This window comes from Cariama cristata, unplaced genomic scaffold (genome assembly GCF_000690535.1).
Source record: "Cariama cristata isolate BGI_N322 unplaced genomic scaffold, ASM69053v1 scaffold5981, whole genome shotgun sequence".
In the NCBI taxonomy this organism is placed as follows: Eukaryota; Metazoa; Chordata; class Aves; order Cariamiformes; family Cariamidae; genus Cariama; species Cariama cristata.
Window position 1 is genome coordinate 15,374 of NW_009599713.1, and position 16,782 is coordinate 32,155.

Here is a 16,782-nt window from a genome sequence, read left to right on the forward strand (position 1 = left end):
AGATAGTATTGTGTCTTTAACAGCAGTTTGAGAACCAGAACAAAGCCAGAGAGAGTTTCAAAGCACAGCAGCTCTCCCCACTCTGCTGTTTGTTCTGCTCATAAGCAGACAAGCTGTTTCCTTTCATCTGGAAAAACTCACACAATAAGAAAAATACCTCAATAGGATCTGAGTCTGTAATAATAAAGCCCAAGGGGTAGGCAGAAAGAAATCTTTTGGCCAGTAAAAAATATTTGGTGTTCGGATCCTCAGAGAGAGCTGACTGCTTCTGAGTGTAGGGCATATGTACATCCTACCGCTGCCAGAGGAGGTCAGGGGATTCATTGAGGTATTTCTCCTTCCCCTCTCTCCTCCCCACACCCAGATGAAGGCTGCAACCTTCGCAGGTCAGCACAAAAGCGAGCAGAGGAAGCAGGAGCAAGGAGATAATAGGGAGAAGGAAGCACATGAAAGACTGCACACAAGGATGAAATGTCTCTCTTGACACTCTTCAGGAGGAGGAAAGAGAAGGACTTAAAAGCACAAGCGCAGGGTCCAACCTAAAATTCTGTGGTAGCTACGCTGCAGTTCAGAAGACCCGGTAAAAATGTTTCTCTGAAATACTGTTTTGATAAATACGCCATCTCCTTGTGGAATTCAAATCTCCAACTGTTCAACTGGCATGGACATCCCTGCAGTAACAACACATGCCACAGATTGTGAGTTAACTTGAATTACATTTCAGATCTGGGGAGGGGAGGATGTCAGTGGGAGGTTTATGAACAGTATGCTCTAGCTCTGATGTTGTTATAACCAGATGGCTTCAGCTGTATCATTGACAATAAAAAAACAAACAAAAAAAAAAAGCTGAAGTTGACAAATAAATCATCAATTCACCTGCAACTGGAACAATGTGACCAAGTCGCCTCCTTCACGGATCTCATTTCAGACCTTCCGTGACAGTGTGCTCTGCAACTGTACCTGGCTCTGCAGGAAGGGCTGGGACAGACAAGCCCCACAACAGATTATTTTCCTGCAGGTATCTCCCCATCCTCTGGGGAAAGAGGCTGCCAAATCTGTATCGCTTTCCTGTGAATACCTCCCCAAAAAAGGCCGAGGACAGGTGATGTGAACACCCGTTTACCTTCTTCTAGGCATGTCTGCTTCCCAGGGCAAGGCTGAGCCAGCGGCACTCCTCAAAGAGCTGGTCACTCTAACGTGACAAGGATAAAAGGTCTCGTTCAGGTTTGAATATTCCAGTAAACAATGCAGTTACTGCAGCATAATTAGACATCTCTGAGCTGCACAGACAACTTCTGCAATTACCTGGCAATGAACTTTTCAGGTCTGTACGCAATTATAAGCTAGAAATGCTGGATTTGAGTTCTGACAGGGTAGTGGAGAGAATCTCGTTATGACTAAATGCTTTGCTTACCTAAAAGGAAACGCATGCTAAATCCAATATAAAAGGAATTAGTGGCGTTCAAGCAATAGATGTAATATGGGAATTTGTGAACCACGCAGAAGAAAGGCTTTACTATACAGACGGTTGTGTGTTTATGATGAGAGCCTCAGGGGGGGAATACAAAAAGGGGCAGGGACCCTCTCATGAGTCACCATTTGATAAAAATAGACAGCAGCTAGATTAAACACACGAGCGTACAAACGGAATTCTCCTTCACACAAGGGACAAGAGGCTGTGAGAAAAAGTATGATAACAGAATGAAAAATCAGAGACAACAGATACCTAATCTATTTTCTAGACAAAACAGAGTTATTCCCTCTAATCCATTACATGCCCTACCTGACCATCTTAAGGTCAGATCAATTTGCCACAGCCTTGGCACTGCATATTTCAATCTAACTTCCCTGGGGATTTGGGGCTAATGATGACATAAACGGATGGTGTCTATCCTACCCAGACGTCCAGCGTTGCACCTTAATGTTACAAAACGGATGGCAGCTTATACTATTCTTCCTTCCCACATCTAAACAGGTACAGGTAAAAGGAAGGACCATGGGGCAGCTTCACACAGCTATTATTAAAACCAATGCTCTCTAGTATTTTGGTAATACCTGCTATGAGAAATATCACGGATCTGCATCACAATTCTGTGCGCAACATTCCTTAATAAATCCCATCTGGGTTCCAGTAACAGCATGTCACTATCAGTACACGGCAGCAGACTGAAACTGAACGTTTTGGGAGTAGGTTTTAAACTGGAAAGTCTTAAAAAATGACACAAAAAAAAAGACAACAGATACCACACAGTACAAAATAGTAATTATTTATATTTTCAAAAAGAAAAAAAAAGTTACCAGCTATTTTGAAACTTCTTCCCTGTAAGAAGAGTGACTAATAGAAAGGAACAGGACTGGCTCCTATACAGTCGGCAAGTCAGGTACAAACAGTTGTTAAGAATCATTTAGCAACTCAGGACAGGGACTTTTGACGCAGCGTTCATGAACAATAGAATTTCTCCTTTTTTTTTTTTTTAAAAAAAGGGGGAGGAGGGAAATAAAGCAGGGAAAAATGCCAAAAACATTTCCCACAATATCTAAAAACAGTAACCATTGTTCTTGTCAGACAGCACGCTCCAGATCAAAGATTTTCTAGTCCTTTCAAAACCAATACAGACTTGCCAAAGGCTGCCTTCAGTCTATTCACACTCTCCAGAACACAGAGCCTTTCACTGTCCCCTTTCACTTCAACCTGTCATTTTATAAAAGGTGGGTTTTCTTCCTTTTTTTTTTTTTTTCTTTTTTTTTTTTTTGCAATTAACATACAAGTGCTACTAACAGAGAAACTGATCTTCTTGTTGCTGGATGGCAATAAGGAGTTACACAAATGTCCAGTTTTTAGCTCAGCTGGAAGGACTTAAATTCTCTTTTTTTGATATAAATACTACTGGAGCTTCCATCAGGTACTTCCTTTCCACAACCTCACTGGAAATTCTTTTTAACTCTCCAACGCTCTCCAAAGCTAATATGTCCTCTTGCTCCAGGCATCTGACGATTTGTTCTGTGCTGCCAGATGCAGAGACGTTGTCTTCCCCAGTACCACTGCTGGGTTATTCCGACTTGGGTCGGTGCCTAAACCGAACCCTGTACTTAATTGACTCAGCCAAGTCGAAGGGAACACACAGACGATGCAGCGACAGGGATTCATTAGGTTGAACAGCCCCAGAGCCCCAGGCCCACCCTCCCCCCTCTCCCCAAGTTACTTGGTGCTGTTTTAAAAAGTCTGGGTGTCACAAAGCAGTCTCTTCCCCCCAACAACAGAGAAAAAGCTCCACAGATTTCGCTGTCTACCTGGTGGTCAAGGTCGCAGCAGCAACAGCTGATGCTGCTTCCAGAAAAACATGGGGTGGTGTGACAGACAGGACTTTAGGATTGCTTCAGTCGCTTACGTGGTGGTCCCAGAAACGGACACTGTGCAGAGGCCAAAGAGCGATACGCCTCAGCCACCAAATGGGGATGCGATACTACCATAGACTTCCAGCCTGATGTCTCCATGACGTCAGAAGCATGACTAGAAATAAGAGAGAATAAATCTGAAGTTATCAACCGGGGATAAAAAGGATTAACTAACTAGATTCCTTCCACATGCCCAAGAAAACTGACATCTTTACTGTACTGTTTTAGGATCACTCTGGATGTGCATTAGGTATATTCTGCAAAGATTGCAAGCTTTAGCTCTGCTGGCACAACTGTAAGCCGGACAGTCCTTCAACTTAAGGATGAAAAGCTCAGAATACAAGATCCCAGGTGGAGGACAGCAGGAACACAATGCTCATCTACCCTGACTACTCAGCACAGAAGTATTTTAAATCAATATAGAAAGTACTGAGAAAAACTGTATTAACTGACAAACAGGACCAAAAATATTTCCAGATATCAAAGTACTTAGCAGTCATTTTACATCTACTGAAAGGTCTGTTATATTGTGAGTTGCAAACAGTTCCTCAATATCAGGGACCATCTGATATTCTACTACTTAAAAGTTCTTGTGATCTTAGGAAGAGATCCATAATAGCTCACACAGACAGTCCTGCTGTACACTCTGAAGAGTCCCAGCAGGCCAAGACTAATCTGCCCTTAGCGCAACGCCACTTCCAGGATGCCAGATAAATGACCACAGTGGGAGAATTAAAAAAGAAAAATAATAGAGGAGAATCTCCCCTGCATGTGACAGTTCACAAGTTGTGAACCCTGTTGCTAATAAACACCACTTTCCTCTAGATTTATTGCATCCTGGAACAAAAGTAAACTCACTAGTTAATGAAGTCCACTGCTTGAGTTTTCAGTTGATCAGCACTGTGTAGGTCAGCTAGAATGAGGATCTCAGCTGCATTTTCCACAGACAGGTTACTGCACAGTGCATCCTCACACATCACCTTCAGACGTTCTAGAGCATACTGCAAAACACAAGCCAAAGTACAGTTACAAAGAAGGAATCACCTAATCAGGCTTGACGTGAAGCCTTATTTGTGCTCCTTCACTCTTCAGTAACAAACTACTCTATTATGCTGAACAGACCTCTGCTTTGCTACATGCAGGTGAACTGTACTCAAAGAAGTAGCGACCAGCAAAAAAACCCAAAAAACAAAAAACAAAACAAAAAACAAACAAAACCAAAACATCACACCACAAAAAAAAAAACCCCGGAGAATCATGATGTGCCCACCCTGAGGAAAGCAATGGAGAGGAAACATACCCACCATAACTCTCATCCCGGCCTTCTTGTGTTATAGGCTTACTGGTGCTGTGTTCAGGCTTTGAAATGAGAATTTCAGGTCACCTGTAATACTATCTCGGTTACTTCAAGGCACAGAATGCTAAAGCCAAATCTTTATTCTCGCTCCTATTTCTGCATGACAGTACTACCCAGGTTCAGTGGGAAGACCTATCTAACAGTGAATGCTCCACAGGTGTTCCAGTGATGTTTAAACAGTTTTCACTCCATTTCTTTGCCATTAGTGACCTGCACATTAAGATCAGCCTTGCTCAAGTACATGCTACTCATTTAATACTACAATGTTAAATGAATGCCCCTGATTTCTCGTGGTTATCCAGTTGGAAACAAAACATCACAGCATGTCTATAATGCCCTGGCAAAAGTTCTATTCTAACATCACATTCTCAATCTAGGAGTTTCTACCATTCAATTGTGCATTTGCCTCAACATTTTTTAGATCCACAGGGTTGGGCCATGTCAACGGTTTGGGAAATTCAAAGGATATGCTTAGAAGAAGAGTGCTGTCTAACAAATTTCACACTCTACTTTCTGCAGCACTTCAGTCAGTATTGAAACATGCAGACACAGCCAAGATTTTCAAAAGCAACACAGTGGTCCTGAGCAGACTTCAAAAAGGTCAATACTCAGAAAACTGTAAGCCACTCGTTATCAAAAAATGAAATTCAAATCCTAAACCTCAGTCTTTTATAATATGATAGCTGGGAACTGTGAGACTGAGATACTTGTGAAAACCTTGGTATGTGTGAACTGATTATAGGGTTTGTGGCTCTTTGGATGAAACAAGCAGAGTATTTCTGAATAGTTCTGAATATTCTAGATCCCATGATTACATTTCACAGGCATTAGAAGAGTAGTCAATTCTAATACAGTTCTTATATGAGTAATAACATTAGCACTACATAAATTTTCCCAAAGATTAAACACAGCTAAGTCTTCTTCACATTATGACTTCAAATTGAGTGACATTTCTAAAAAGAAAAAAATAAAATAAAAAAATCTTTTAAGATTGTTACCTTTTTTTTTTTAATCTGACACATAACTGCATTTGAGAGTATCCTTCATATTGTTTATAAGGTTTTTTTTGGACAACTTAAGAGATGGCATGGTATACAAGTTCTTCAGTACATGAGGTTGAATTCAGAGAAGATACCAGATTTGTAAGGACTGCTCTGTCAACCTGAACAGAGAGCTGGTAACAAGCTCATCTGCATGATGATGGGAGCGCTTGCCACATGATAAACACTACTACTATAAATTGATTTTATATTCTGATTGAGATTTTCATCCCATTATGATTAAATTTAAATGACTAATTTTAGATCGTAAAAACATTTTTTCACTTAAGACTCTGTGATAATAATCACTTCAATTGAGGAACAGCACTTATAACCAGGACAGTTTTCTCCCACCAGGACATACGAGAAGGCAAATCAAATTTACTTCCTTAATCTGTATCAATAACTAAAACAGCTTCAAATGAGGGGCAAGCCATTAGTTTACATTATTGTCTGTCAGTAGCTTAAAACGCAGCAAGTGAAGCTTAAAATTATTCCTTTTGTAAACTGAATATTCTCCTCCATGCATGTACAATTTTTATTTCAATTTTTGCTACAAATAGCTCATCTTCTAATTACATAGTTGGGCAAAAGTAGCCATTCTGGTCTCTCAGGTACCAAGATTTCCCCTTCCCCCCTTTCTTAATTACACTTTAAAAAAAACACCGTACCTAATAGCATACTCACCCAAGAGGCTGAAATAGTATCTCCTGGGTTGAGAAGACGTGCTTTGTTTTGGTTTTGGTCTAATTATGTATTTTCCCCAAGAGACAGGAGGAACTCAGAAGAAGCTGTTTCAGTCTCTTGAGTAAATATTAGATGTTTTATGTGCTTTCATGAAAGATTTTTTATTTCTGCTTTTAAAAGACACACAATGAGTTTAAAAGGAAAAAAACCCTACATTAAAAGCCAGGAAACTCAAAGTTAAAGCCTACTCTGTCCTTAATGTACTGCTTCTTACTTACACTTGTCTCAGTTAAAGGTGGTATGTGAGCTCTAAATCAATACTCTTTAAATATTGAATAAAATATGTGGCAATGATTATAATCAGGCCAAGAATCTCCTTGCCTTATTTCCCATTTTAATTCTAGTTGCAGTGGCCTAATAATGGCATATGGAGCATTTCACCTCTAAAATCAGCATTTTTGATGAAGCCCAGGTCTGCGGTGACAGGGAATTTGATGGCCATGTGGTGGTTGCGTGGAACAAGGTTACATGCATCCACATCTTAAAATCCACCACCCTAACTGGTACCCACAAGAGAATCCAAGGACTGAAGAAGCATGGAGACTGAACTACGCTCTCACCCCTAGAGGTGGTCCCTCCAGGTCAGAGTTGAGGCACATTGGCAGGGCAGTGTGGAGAATCTTGCACTGCTGCTACCCGTGCTGAACCTGTTCGATGGATAAATTCAGGACTTTAGTCTCCAGTGCTGTCAAACTGGCATCTTTCACCAGCACTAAGTTCACTTTTAAGAGAAAAAAGAAAAAGGAAATAAAATTTTGGTTATATATTACGGATTTTCACTGGTTAATACGGCTCACTAGCCAGCAGAACACTCTCTTCTGTCCTTGGTGCTGCAAACGGAAAGAGGCAGCGGCTGTCTGGCTGGCAAGGCCACAACGCTGCGCTTGCCACATGGGGACTACCAGCAGCTTTCCAGTCAGACCATCCCCGACACCTCCCTGGCAAGGACCCTGAAAAACCACAGATGGGTTAGGCAACAGGGCTTCCTCCAGTGCACCCCTCCTCTCCATAATCAGCAGGGACTGCAACTGAAAAGAGAAAATAAACAACAGGACCTTCCCACTCTTGGCTATCCATCCCTTCAGAGCATCTCTTGAAGCTGCTAATACCAGCCAAACCAGAAGGAGAAGCAGGCCCTGTTTGCCAAGACAGAATGCTACTTTTGAGATTTGGTAATAATCACACCAAAAAAAAAAAAAAAGAAAAAAGAAAAAAAAAGAAAAAAATCGCCAGGTCCACCTTGAAATTTTCTTCTCGCCCCCAGTTCTTAGGTTAGATTATGCTGAATAGACAGGTCCTCTGAAATTCTAAGAGAATGCTTAAAAATGAGCAGTAGAGACATAGATTTCTGACTTACATGTTAAGACATTTATCTATACAGCTATAGGTATCTTATATGTATATCCTATCTTAAAGGTATCTTATATACTACATGCAGGTTTACCTATAAGACACAACCAATTCAAGGAAACTGCCCAACTACAATGATGACATGAAAAGCTTACTGCAGCAATCTCCGAGGAGCATTGTGTAAAGCAAGGCGCACATCATTCCTGGTTCTCTGAACACCCATAAATCCCAACTATACCTTGTCAGCAGCTGCCAGCAAGTCATCAGCCATTTTGTCAAGATTTGGTGCCTTCCCCGTGTAAATAAAGCACATCATTTCCTTAAAAACTTCAGGCTCCACATCATTGATTTCAACCCGATTCTGTATCAGAAAAATGAAGCTTATTAAGATCCTGACAAGAAGCTAAAGGCTTCCTTCTACCCAAGCTCTTTCAGTATTCAGAAATTTGCTAGGCACAAACTATTTAGAATCTGTACTACTTGCCAAAAAGAAAAGAAAAAGATGTGGATGGAGTAAGAAAAATTCTAAGTTGTATCACACATTCTCTGCTTCGCCCTATCCCACCCCAAAAAAAGAGTAACTAAGGTAACAATTGCCTCCTTGATCCCTCTCTTCCTCCCTTCAGGACAGCTGAAGCAGAGACCTGCATCTATCATAAGAAAAACAGTTAAAAGGTGACAATAGTCACAAACACTACCCTAAAAAAGTTATGTGACCAGTGATGCTAAGAGTTGACTAGAGAGCTATTCACCTAGCTGCAGATGTTCTTCTTCCTTCAGGAACTTACCTTTTTACTCTCTTCCATCTCATGCTCAAACATGGCGCTGAAAACTGGGGAACGTGCTACAGCAGTGAGGAAAATAAAACACAGTTAGAGATGTTATTTTACTCTCCAGGAGGAGCTAAGTGTAGCCTGCCAAGACCTCAACAACTGTCCTGGTACCTAATGCAAGAAAAATTCTCCTGTAGCAGATAGGGCAAATTGGGTACAACTGGTAAAGAAGTATAGGTTGTGACACCACGTAATGTGGCTGATGTAGCTTCTAACTTGGTATGGGAGAATTTATTAAGTCCTTTCAACCAAGGCTGAGGAGTACACAGGTGGCAAGGCATGTTTCTTGACTTTACAAGGAAGTATTTCCTCTGGAAACGTGCTAACTTCTTGTTACAAACACTTTAGGAATACATTAGAGTACACTGCAGTCACAAAAGAATCCTCCTACCATCCTTGCCATAGGAGGAGAGAGGCAATTAAAAATGCAGTCAATATTTCTTCTCTACCCGTAACAGTTCACAAAACAGTTTTGCACTACAGCTCTGCAGTTAAAAGAGCTGCAGAAACCTCCTTTACAGACAAAGTAACTCAAAAAAACCCACTTGCCATCATGTGGTTGACTCCTATCCCGCGAAGGCCCATCCAACTCAATACCAACCTGCTAGTATGGCTTTGTGACCCTGGAACTCCTGGCCTGCAACGCACAGACAGCAGTCCGTGAAGCGTGAATTCTCCCAGAGTCCTCCCAACTCATCTGCCAAGCGGCACTCTGGTACCTTCACCATGTTCATAGTGTTCTGGCCGGAGATATTGACAGAGTCCTGTACCACACTCACCTGGAGGGGAAAAGAAAGCAAACAACCCAAAAACTCAAAACCACACACTGGAAAAAGCTAATGTCCCTACAGGAAGTTTTTATTTCCAGGGCAGGCGAAGGGAAACGCAAAGCAAAACCCACACTTCTCAAGCAGAATCACTGTATGATTTAAAATGTCTCCTTTTTTAAAGCATCCTTTTTGCCCTGCCTTAACCCCGTTCTCTGCTCCTCTAGTGTCCATCCCAAGTCCTAAATCACATCAGCAGATTTTCTTCTCAACCCCAAATTAACACCACTTCCATGCAATTTAATCATAACTTTATTAGATGGTTTCCTAAGGAAGTGGAATCTTATTTTTCTGCTTTTAACAGACACCACACCTGACCTAGTTTTTTCAGTCTATCAACACTCTGAAACACTCCCCAATCAATAATGCAATCCAGACAGCAGTACAAATAGAAATGAAGTATACACAAAGCTTCTATAACCAAGCACTGCAATCACACATGTACGCAAGGGCAGTGCCTGACCCCCCAAACGTCTTGCTGCTTGTGGTTCTAAATTTCTTAAGAGAGTCCAACGCTTCCACTGCATTACAAAATAAATTTTAAAAAAGCCCCAAAACTTAAACAGTAAGTTCAAAAAAAAAAAAAAGCAAACCAGCTTTATGTCAAGTAATTAGGAAGATTTGGGGAAGGCAGAAATATTCCTTATCACCTGCTCTAAAGCAGACAAGAATACGTAGCCAGGCTGGCTGATGAATAACCTACACAAAGGAAACCGTTAAGAGCCTGTTCAGCACCAAACCATTATTGTTAAACATGCAGTAAATCATAGCCTTCTACAGCAGGTTCCAATTAGAAAAGATCAGAGTGACTAATACTACCCCACTATAACAAAGAATAAAGGAAGAAGCTGATTGACAGGGAAGCATTCGTGAGACTATTTCCCGGATTTTCTGTCAAGTCCGAGTTAAATTTCAGTTCTATTAATAACCAATGTCCAAAGAACAACGGACAGCAAAGGAAGCCTCAGTTACGTAAAAGGAGAAATTATGAAGTGAGAGAGGGGACAGAAGCATCTTCTAAGGAAAAAATCTGCTGACAGAACATACTCCAACTCTTGAGAAACCTCCAGTGGGTTTCTGATGGCAGCCACATTTTCTATAAACTATACAACACTCCAAACAAATATCAGATGTTGCTTGCCAAAGGACACTAATGGTTAGCCAGAGTAAATGTGAGGAAGCTCATATTCTTCGTCATTAATTTGACAGCTACATCACCTTTTTGCCCTGTGACATCTAGGTCAGCAACATGCACTCAAGGATGGATGAAAACTAATCAGATTCATTAGAAAGGAATTCTAAGATGTGGATCCCTTGCTGGAGTCCAATACTGACTACAGACCAGCCAAAAAAGACTTGCAAACTGCGTCTCAAATCAACAAATCAATCCTCTTTATACATGAAAGAAAGTCAGTTACCGGCATGAAAAACATGCCGAAGGAGTTCAGACCAGTAGATTCCAAGTGGTGATCAGCCCTAGAGGACAAAACAGGTAAAGTTTTGCTTAAGCTATTTTCAACATCTTAGCAAGGGAACCAATACTACCTAGCTCAGAAGAGAGCTATTATCATAACTTTGGGAACACCATTCTTTTTGGAGATTTACCAGAATGATATTTAAATTATATTCCAACTTCATAGGTAAACAGCAGAAAGTAATGTAGTTGGCATATGAACAATCAACCCTACCTGCAAAACAGAGGCTGAAAAATCCCCAAACTGACAACTAAATGGGGTCAGATTTGAAATGCTTGACAAGGAACATCATTCTCTGCCTTAACAGCATTTTCAGCAAGGCATTATCTGTGTTCAGCAGCAGACATAAGCAGAGAGCAAAAGGCTTTTTCCTTTTAACTTCAATAAAGCAATGAGAAGGTGCAGCAGAGACACTCAGCAACCTTCTGGTCTACAGAAAACTACAACATACCCCCACATAACAAGCATCCCCACATCCAGTACTGCTAACTCCTTAGAGAGTTTCTACACACAAAACATGCTTGCTGAAAGTACAGATGTGAGCAGCATCACTTGGCACCTGTGGCCAGCAGGAAAGCATTAGGAGAGCATATGGCACACCGGTTTACATGCTAAGACACTTATAAGCTCAGGGAAGAAAAAGAAGCGGGCCGGGGGGGAAGGAGGGAGGCGGGGGGGGAAAATCCAACACAAAACCAAGCTGTTGAAAGTTCTCGTCAAACTGTTTCCAGACAGCACAACCTTCCTCTCTGATATCACTAAACTCAAGATTTCTTACATGCCAGACTGTAGAACAAACTGAAACAGAAAACAGAAGATATCAAGGCCAGGTGAAGCCAGCAGCAAGTCCTCTCTTCATCCAGAAGAAACAAAAACACTGAGCTGAAGCTTTTGAATGCAGTGATTCAATAAAGAGTGGAGTGACTTCAATTAGTACTAGTTGCCAAGACTACTGGCGGATCTCAGGTTTATCTACATTGCACCTCGCAAATTCCCTTCTCAGACATTAATTTTTGAGTTTCACTCCACAACTGGAAGTTTTCTGGCTCTTTTATCATGAAGGAAAGAGTAATTGCCAGACCTACAGAGGTGTCATCCAAGACACTGTCCTCTTCTCCTCCCATATTGCTACAAGTGTTAAAGGAAGGGATTCCGCCATGACAGTAACAACTTATGCTACTGATTGAATACACATCCTTTAGGAGATATTTGTTCAACATGTGCATGCTTATGATGGTCAAACAAAACAAAACAAAAAAAACCCCAAACAAAAAACAAACAAAAAACAACCCAAAAAACCCCCAGCTGTTGAACAACTCAGACTGAAGCACTTCTTTCGCTCCTGAAAGAAAACATGGCAAAAGGCAAGGCTCCCCATAAAAAACACTGCAGGAGATCCAAAGAGAGAACAACTTGTTCTACCTGTCTTCTGACAAAAAAATCACAGCTACAGGAGGCATTTTGCAGTTAAAAAGACAACGGAACTCAGAAGCTCTGAATACACTAAATTAAAGAGTTTAAATTTGCTCATTAAGGTTTCTAAACTTAAATATCTAGTTTCAGAAATAACTGCATCTTTCTCTGAAATTAATATTAGTGAAATAATAATTTTGTAAGCAGTTGTAGAAAAATAAAACCACAATGAACAGAAAATTGTGGTTACTATAAAATTCCTTTTTCTTAAATTTTTCTTTCTGTTGGCTGTATAGACACACTTAGGAAAATAAAGAAAGCTCCTCTTTAATCAGTAGGCAATTAATAGGCGGGCCAGAGCTACAAGCTGCTGGTTATTATCCCAAGTGAGTTTCAAATTAAGGTGTACAAACATATGGATGATAACGCTAAGCCACAAGTGAAACAATAATCAAACATGCTTAATTCCTATCAGCATCACAGGTAAATGACAAATATAAAGTAACAAAAAATAAATCGAAGTGAAACGCGATGAATCACACACAGAAAAAGCCACCAGCCACACAGGCACATGCACACACACACAAATAAAATCTAAGTGCCATATAAATGTCCAGTATTTCTCCTGATGCCTCTGACTCCTTAAAAGCAATGATGAAAAATAAGGTCACATCTACCTTAAGCTAATGGAACTGCTACTCTTTCAGCTGCACAGGAAGACTTACCTCACAGAAGAGAGTGAGTTTGTCATCTGGAAGAAGTCCATTGGCTTCATCCAGAAGAAAGTCTCTTCTAATAAATTTTTTGAATCCCCAGTCCTTGCCTTGTACAAATCGATACGCTCGCTGGCTCTCTGAAAGAAAGATATAGAGCTTCAAACACCAGCTGAGTGACTCGCTTGATCAAACACCAAAAGACAAACAACTGACCCCATCAGACAGAAAGAGTTTTTACACACCCATTGCCTTTGTTTCTTCTCCTTTAGCATTCAGGATGGAGAATTTGAACTTTGCTCGAACTTCACTTTTTGGACAGCTCACCAGCAGCAGATAGAGGGATAGATAATCTTTACTTTCTTCATCCAAGCCTTTAGGGTTCACACGTAAACACCTGTAGAAGCAGGCATCTGAATGAGACGTCAGGAACAGTTTTGGGCAGGTCATTCATAGCTTTCAAAGAAAGGGCACTGTAGAATTTTCACAATAAAATGTACAGCAAACAAGTTCTGTTTAACAGCCACTGAACCACAAAGAAATAATAGATAGGTAAATAGAGTGGAACTGCATGTTACAGTCAGCCTCATGCTACATCTCCAAGACAGATAATAATATACAGGCAGTAACTATGGGCAAACCAATTAAAAAAAAAACATGTGGGAGAAGAGGGGGGTACGGTTTAAACTACTGAAAAGCACCCTGGATCTCAACTTCCACAAAAGGAAAGTGAAAGAAATAGTAGTATGGAGCCAACGGATTTGAGGAAGTGCAACAAATTCAGAGAAATGGTAGGTAAAATTCCACAGGAAGCAACTGAAAGGAAAAATGGATTTCTGGAAGGCTGATAGTTTCTCAAAAACATAGCATTAGGGCAAAAAGAGAAAACTACTGTTGTGTGAAGAAAAGGTAGTAAGACCAGGAAGAGGCTAACTCCTAAGCACTTCCATGACCTGAAACTTGACACAGAATCTAACAAGCAGCAAAAACCAGGCCAAATGACTAACAGCTCAAACACACAAGGACACAAAAAACCCAAACCAAAACAAAAAACAAAAACAACAAAAACAAAACCAGAAAGATCTACACATTAGAATGAGAACTGACTGGCAAAGGTTATAAAGGTAAGTAATTTAGTAAGAAAAAGCAGTCCAAGGAAAGCACAGGTCTGCCACCCAAAGGAAGGGAACACAAATTGTATCACACACACACACTCTAAATTATTTAGTGGCTCATTTGTTGCAATCTATACTAAGGAGGTTTAAAGAAAAATGCTAAAACACTTCACATCAGCAACAAGGGATAATATAAGGAACCAGCTGTCCATGAATCTACTAGGTCACACACGACTTACAGTAGATACACATTCTGACCAAAGTCCACTCTGAGTTACTGCAAATTACTTGAGAACTCAGGGAAGATAAGAAAGGTTTTAAAGGAAAGGAAAAGGGCAAAAATAATGTCATCTCTAAGAAGCAGAAACTCTTGGGCAGAAAGAGTTATAGAACATTGTTACTTCGATCATCTCTGTGTTAAGTCTCTGAATTCACAAAAAGCTGCCATAAAGACACAGATAATACAGTAGCAACAGTCTTAAATTGCAGGATTTAGAGTGCAGGCAAAAATTATCTTTTTAACAACATGGAGTATTAGGAACTGAAACTGGGAGGCTGAAACAGAGCTTGAATACACTGGCTGTAGGCTCTCATTGGCTTATAAGAACTTGTTAAGATAAACATCAGTAAAAAAAAAACAAACACAAAACCCAAAACATAAGACATTAATAATCCTCCACAATACATCTCTGCTTCAAGGTAGGATGTAGTCTCCCTTCCAGCTAGGGCTTCTACTACTTCTGATGTTTTCTGTTATCAGAGACACTGCGAACAGCCAGATCCTCACAAGTGTGTCCAAACACTATGCTGAAGCAACAGTACTTTCTCCCTGTGCACACGCTGTACATCCAAGGAAGCAAGAACCCGTGTGCAGTATAAGTATTTTAAAAATATATTTCCTCTGTTATAGAACCCTAAATTCTTTCACACAGTTGTAGAAACAGGGTGAACCTCTCTACTCTATTTCTTACCATTTGAGTTTATCATTGGCTCCAGATGAAAAGGTTGAGCTTTTGATGACCTCACCCATTTCTTCTCGGCAGAAGCTAAAGTTGTTTATGGTCCACATGTAGGAAAATTTCACCACCTTGATCTTAAAACAGAAGACAACAGGCAGTTTAGGGTCACGCCCATTCATGTGGGCCACCTTAAAGGCAAAAACTGAAAATCTCGAAGTTTTACTGAGTCACTTGGGTGACAACTAATGCCCAAGCACAAGACAACAGAGTCTGGAAATGGCTGGCAGTGGCATATGGAGCACTCTTAACTTCTCCAACTGCCTCCTCCTAAGTTCCACCAAGGGCAGAGGGCAACATCCTGCTGTTGCCTTGGTGAATGCCCATTCTTAGCAAGCATGACATCATTAGAAAAATCCAGATTCTAATCTTGTTTTGCACAAATTTGTTACCACAGGTTCTAATCACATTATGCCAAGAATATCTCAGCACAGTGTGGACTTACCTGAGTGTAGCACCAGCTCTCTGCTACAGGTCCACTCGACATTTCTGCCGGAGGAGGAGGACTCGGCACCCTTGACATCGCCAGTTTGAAGATTAAACAGAATTTCACAACTCAGCAGAAGAAATTTCTAATTGATCTTCACCCTGTCAGTCCCCAAAAAGAGAAAAAAACCAAAACTAAGAACAAAGAAGAAAAAACTTCAGGACTGCTGTAAATCTCATGGGGGAAAAGTTAAAGCCATCATGCTTTCTCCCTTCCCCCAGCACCTTCAAAACATGTTACATTTAAACATTTTAAAGTGTTACCATATGTTTTCTGAAGAGGGGATATACCACCTCCACTCCCTCTTTCAATATGCAGCTCCTTGTAGGAACAAGCCTAGCACATAATTTCCTTTAAGGAGTCCAAGACTTACATAGCAGACTCCCCACTTGACTTGGGATTTACTACTTAACCCCAAGGCCACCATTTCAACTCAATACTTACTCCCTATTTTCTTTTTGAGAGTCTTAGACTACCAGAGATCAGATCTGACAAATTAAGTTCTTAATCTGAAAAAGCTACAGATAGCAACATGCAACCCAAACTCAACAGCAAAGCAAAACCCTAGGTTCAGAGCGACTCCAGTAACAACCACCAAATAATTTCCTATAGCTTAAACCTTCTCCTGAAGCCTTACTATTAGGGAAGGTGTTGGTAATGATTTCTCTACTTCAAACCAAATCCCTTTGGCCAAAGGGAAATTCTCATTGCCTTTATATGCTAGTAAAGTTCCTAACTTGTAAGTGCCAAGTCAAATTGTCATCTGCAGAGACCATATGGGGTTAAAACCACTGTAACACGCCTGAATGAATACACCGGCACAACTGACAAAACAGGCACCTAGTTACCAGAGGAAGATTTCAAAACAGAATAGAATAATCAACCCATCTCTGATTTCTGAGTCGCGATCCCTAAGGCAGATACACAAAACGTCTTCAAAGATGAGCTCGGAAACTAGGATTCGTAACTTTGGTAGATATGAAAAGCATCACACGCCTTAGAGTTTAGCCTTC

General features: G+C 40.6%; 1 protein-coding gene across 1 annotated transcript; it reads right to left on the reverse strand.

Annotated features, from left to right (window-relative positions):
* Positions 1-2,830: 2,830 nt before the first annotated feature.
* Positions 2,831-15,805, reverse strand: SPOP (speckle-type POZ protein). Its single transcript, XM_009709777.1, has 9 exons — positions 15,728-15,805; positions 15,238-15,359; positions 13,397-13,548; positions 13,164-13,291; positions 9,325-9,502; positions 8,679-8,734; positions 8,129-8,251; positions 4,255-4,397; positions 2,831-3,511 (listed from the first exon to the last, which is right to left on the reverse strand). The coding sequence occupies exons 1-9, from the start codon at positions 15,803-15,805 to the stop codon at positions 3,367-3,369; spliced, it is 1,125 nt and encodes a 374-aa protein (XP_009708079.1). The 3' UTR covers positions 2,831-3,366.
* Positions 15,806-16,782: the final 977 nt, after the last annotated feature.

Bases quoted from the DNA above. Each gene is read 5' to 3' on its own strand.
- SPOP (XM_009709777.1), bottom strand. From the start codon at position 15,805: ATGTCAAGGGTGCCGAGTCCTCCTCCTCCGGCAGAAATGTCGAGTGGA. The intron at 8,735-9,324 runs GTTGGTATTGAG...TCACTGCTGTAG, and splicing joins TCACAAAGCCATACTAGCAG to CACGTTCCCCAGTTTTCAGC. The intron at 4,398-8,128 runs GTATAGTTGGGA...TGTGTTTTGCAG, and splicing joins TGCTGGCAGCTGCTGACAAG to TATGCTCTAGAACGTCTGAA.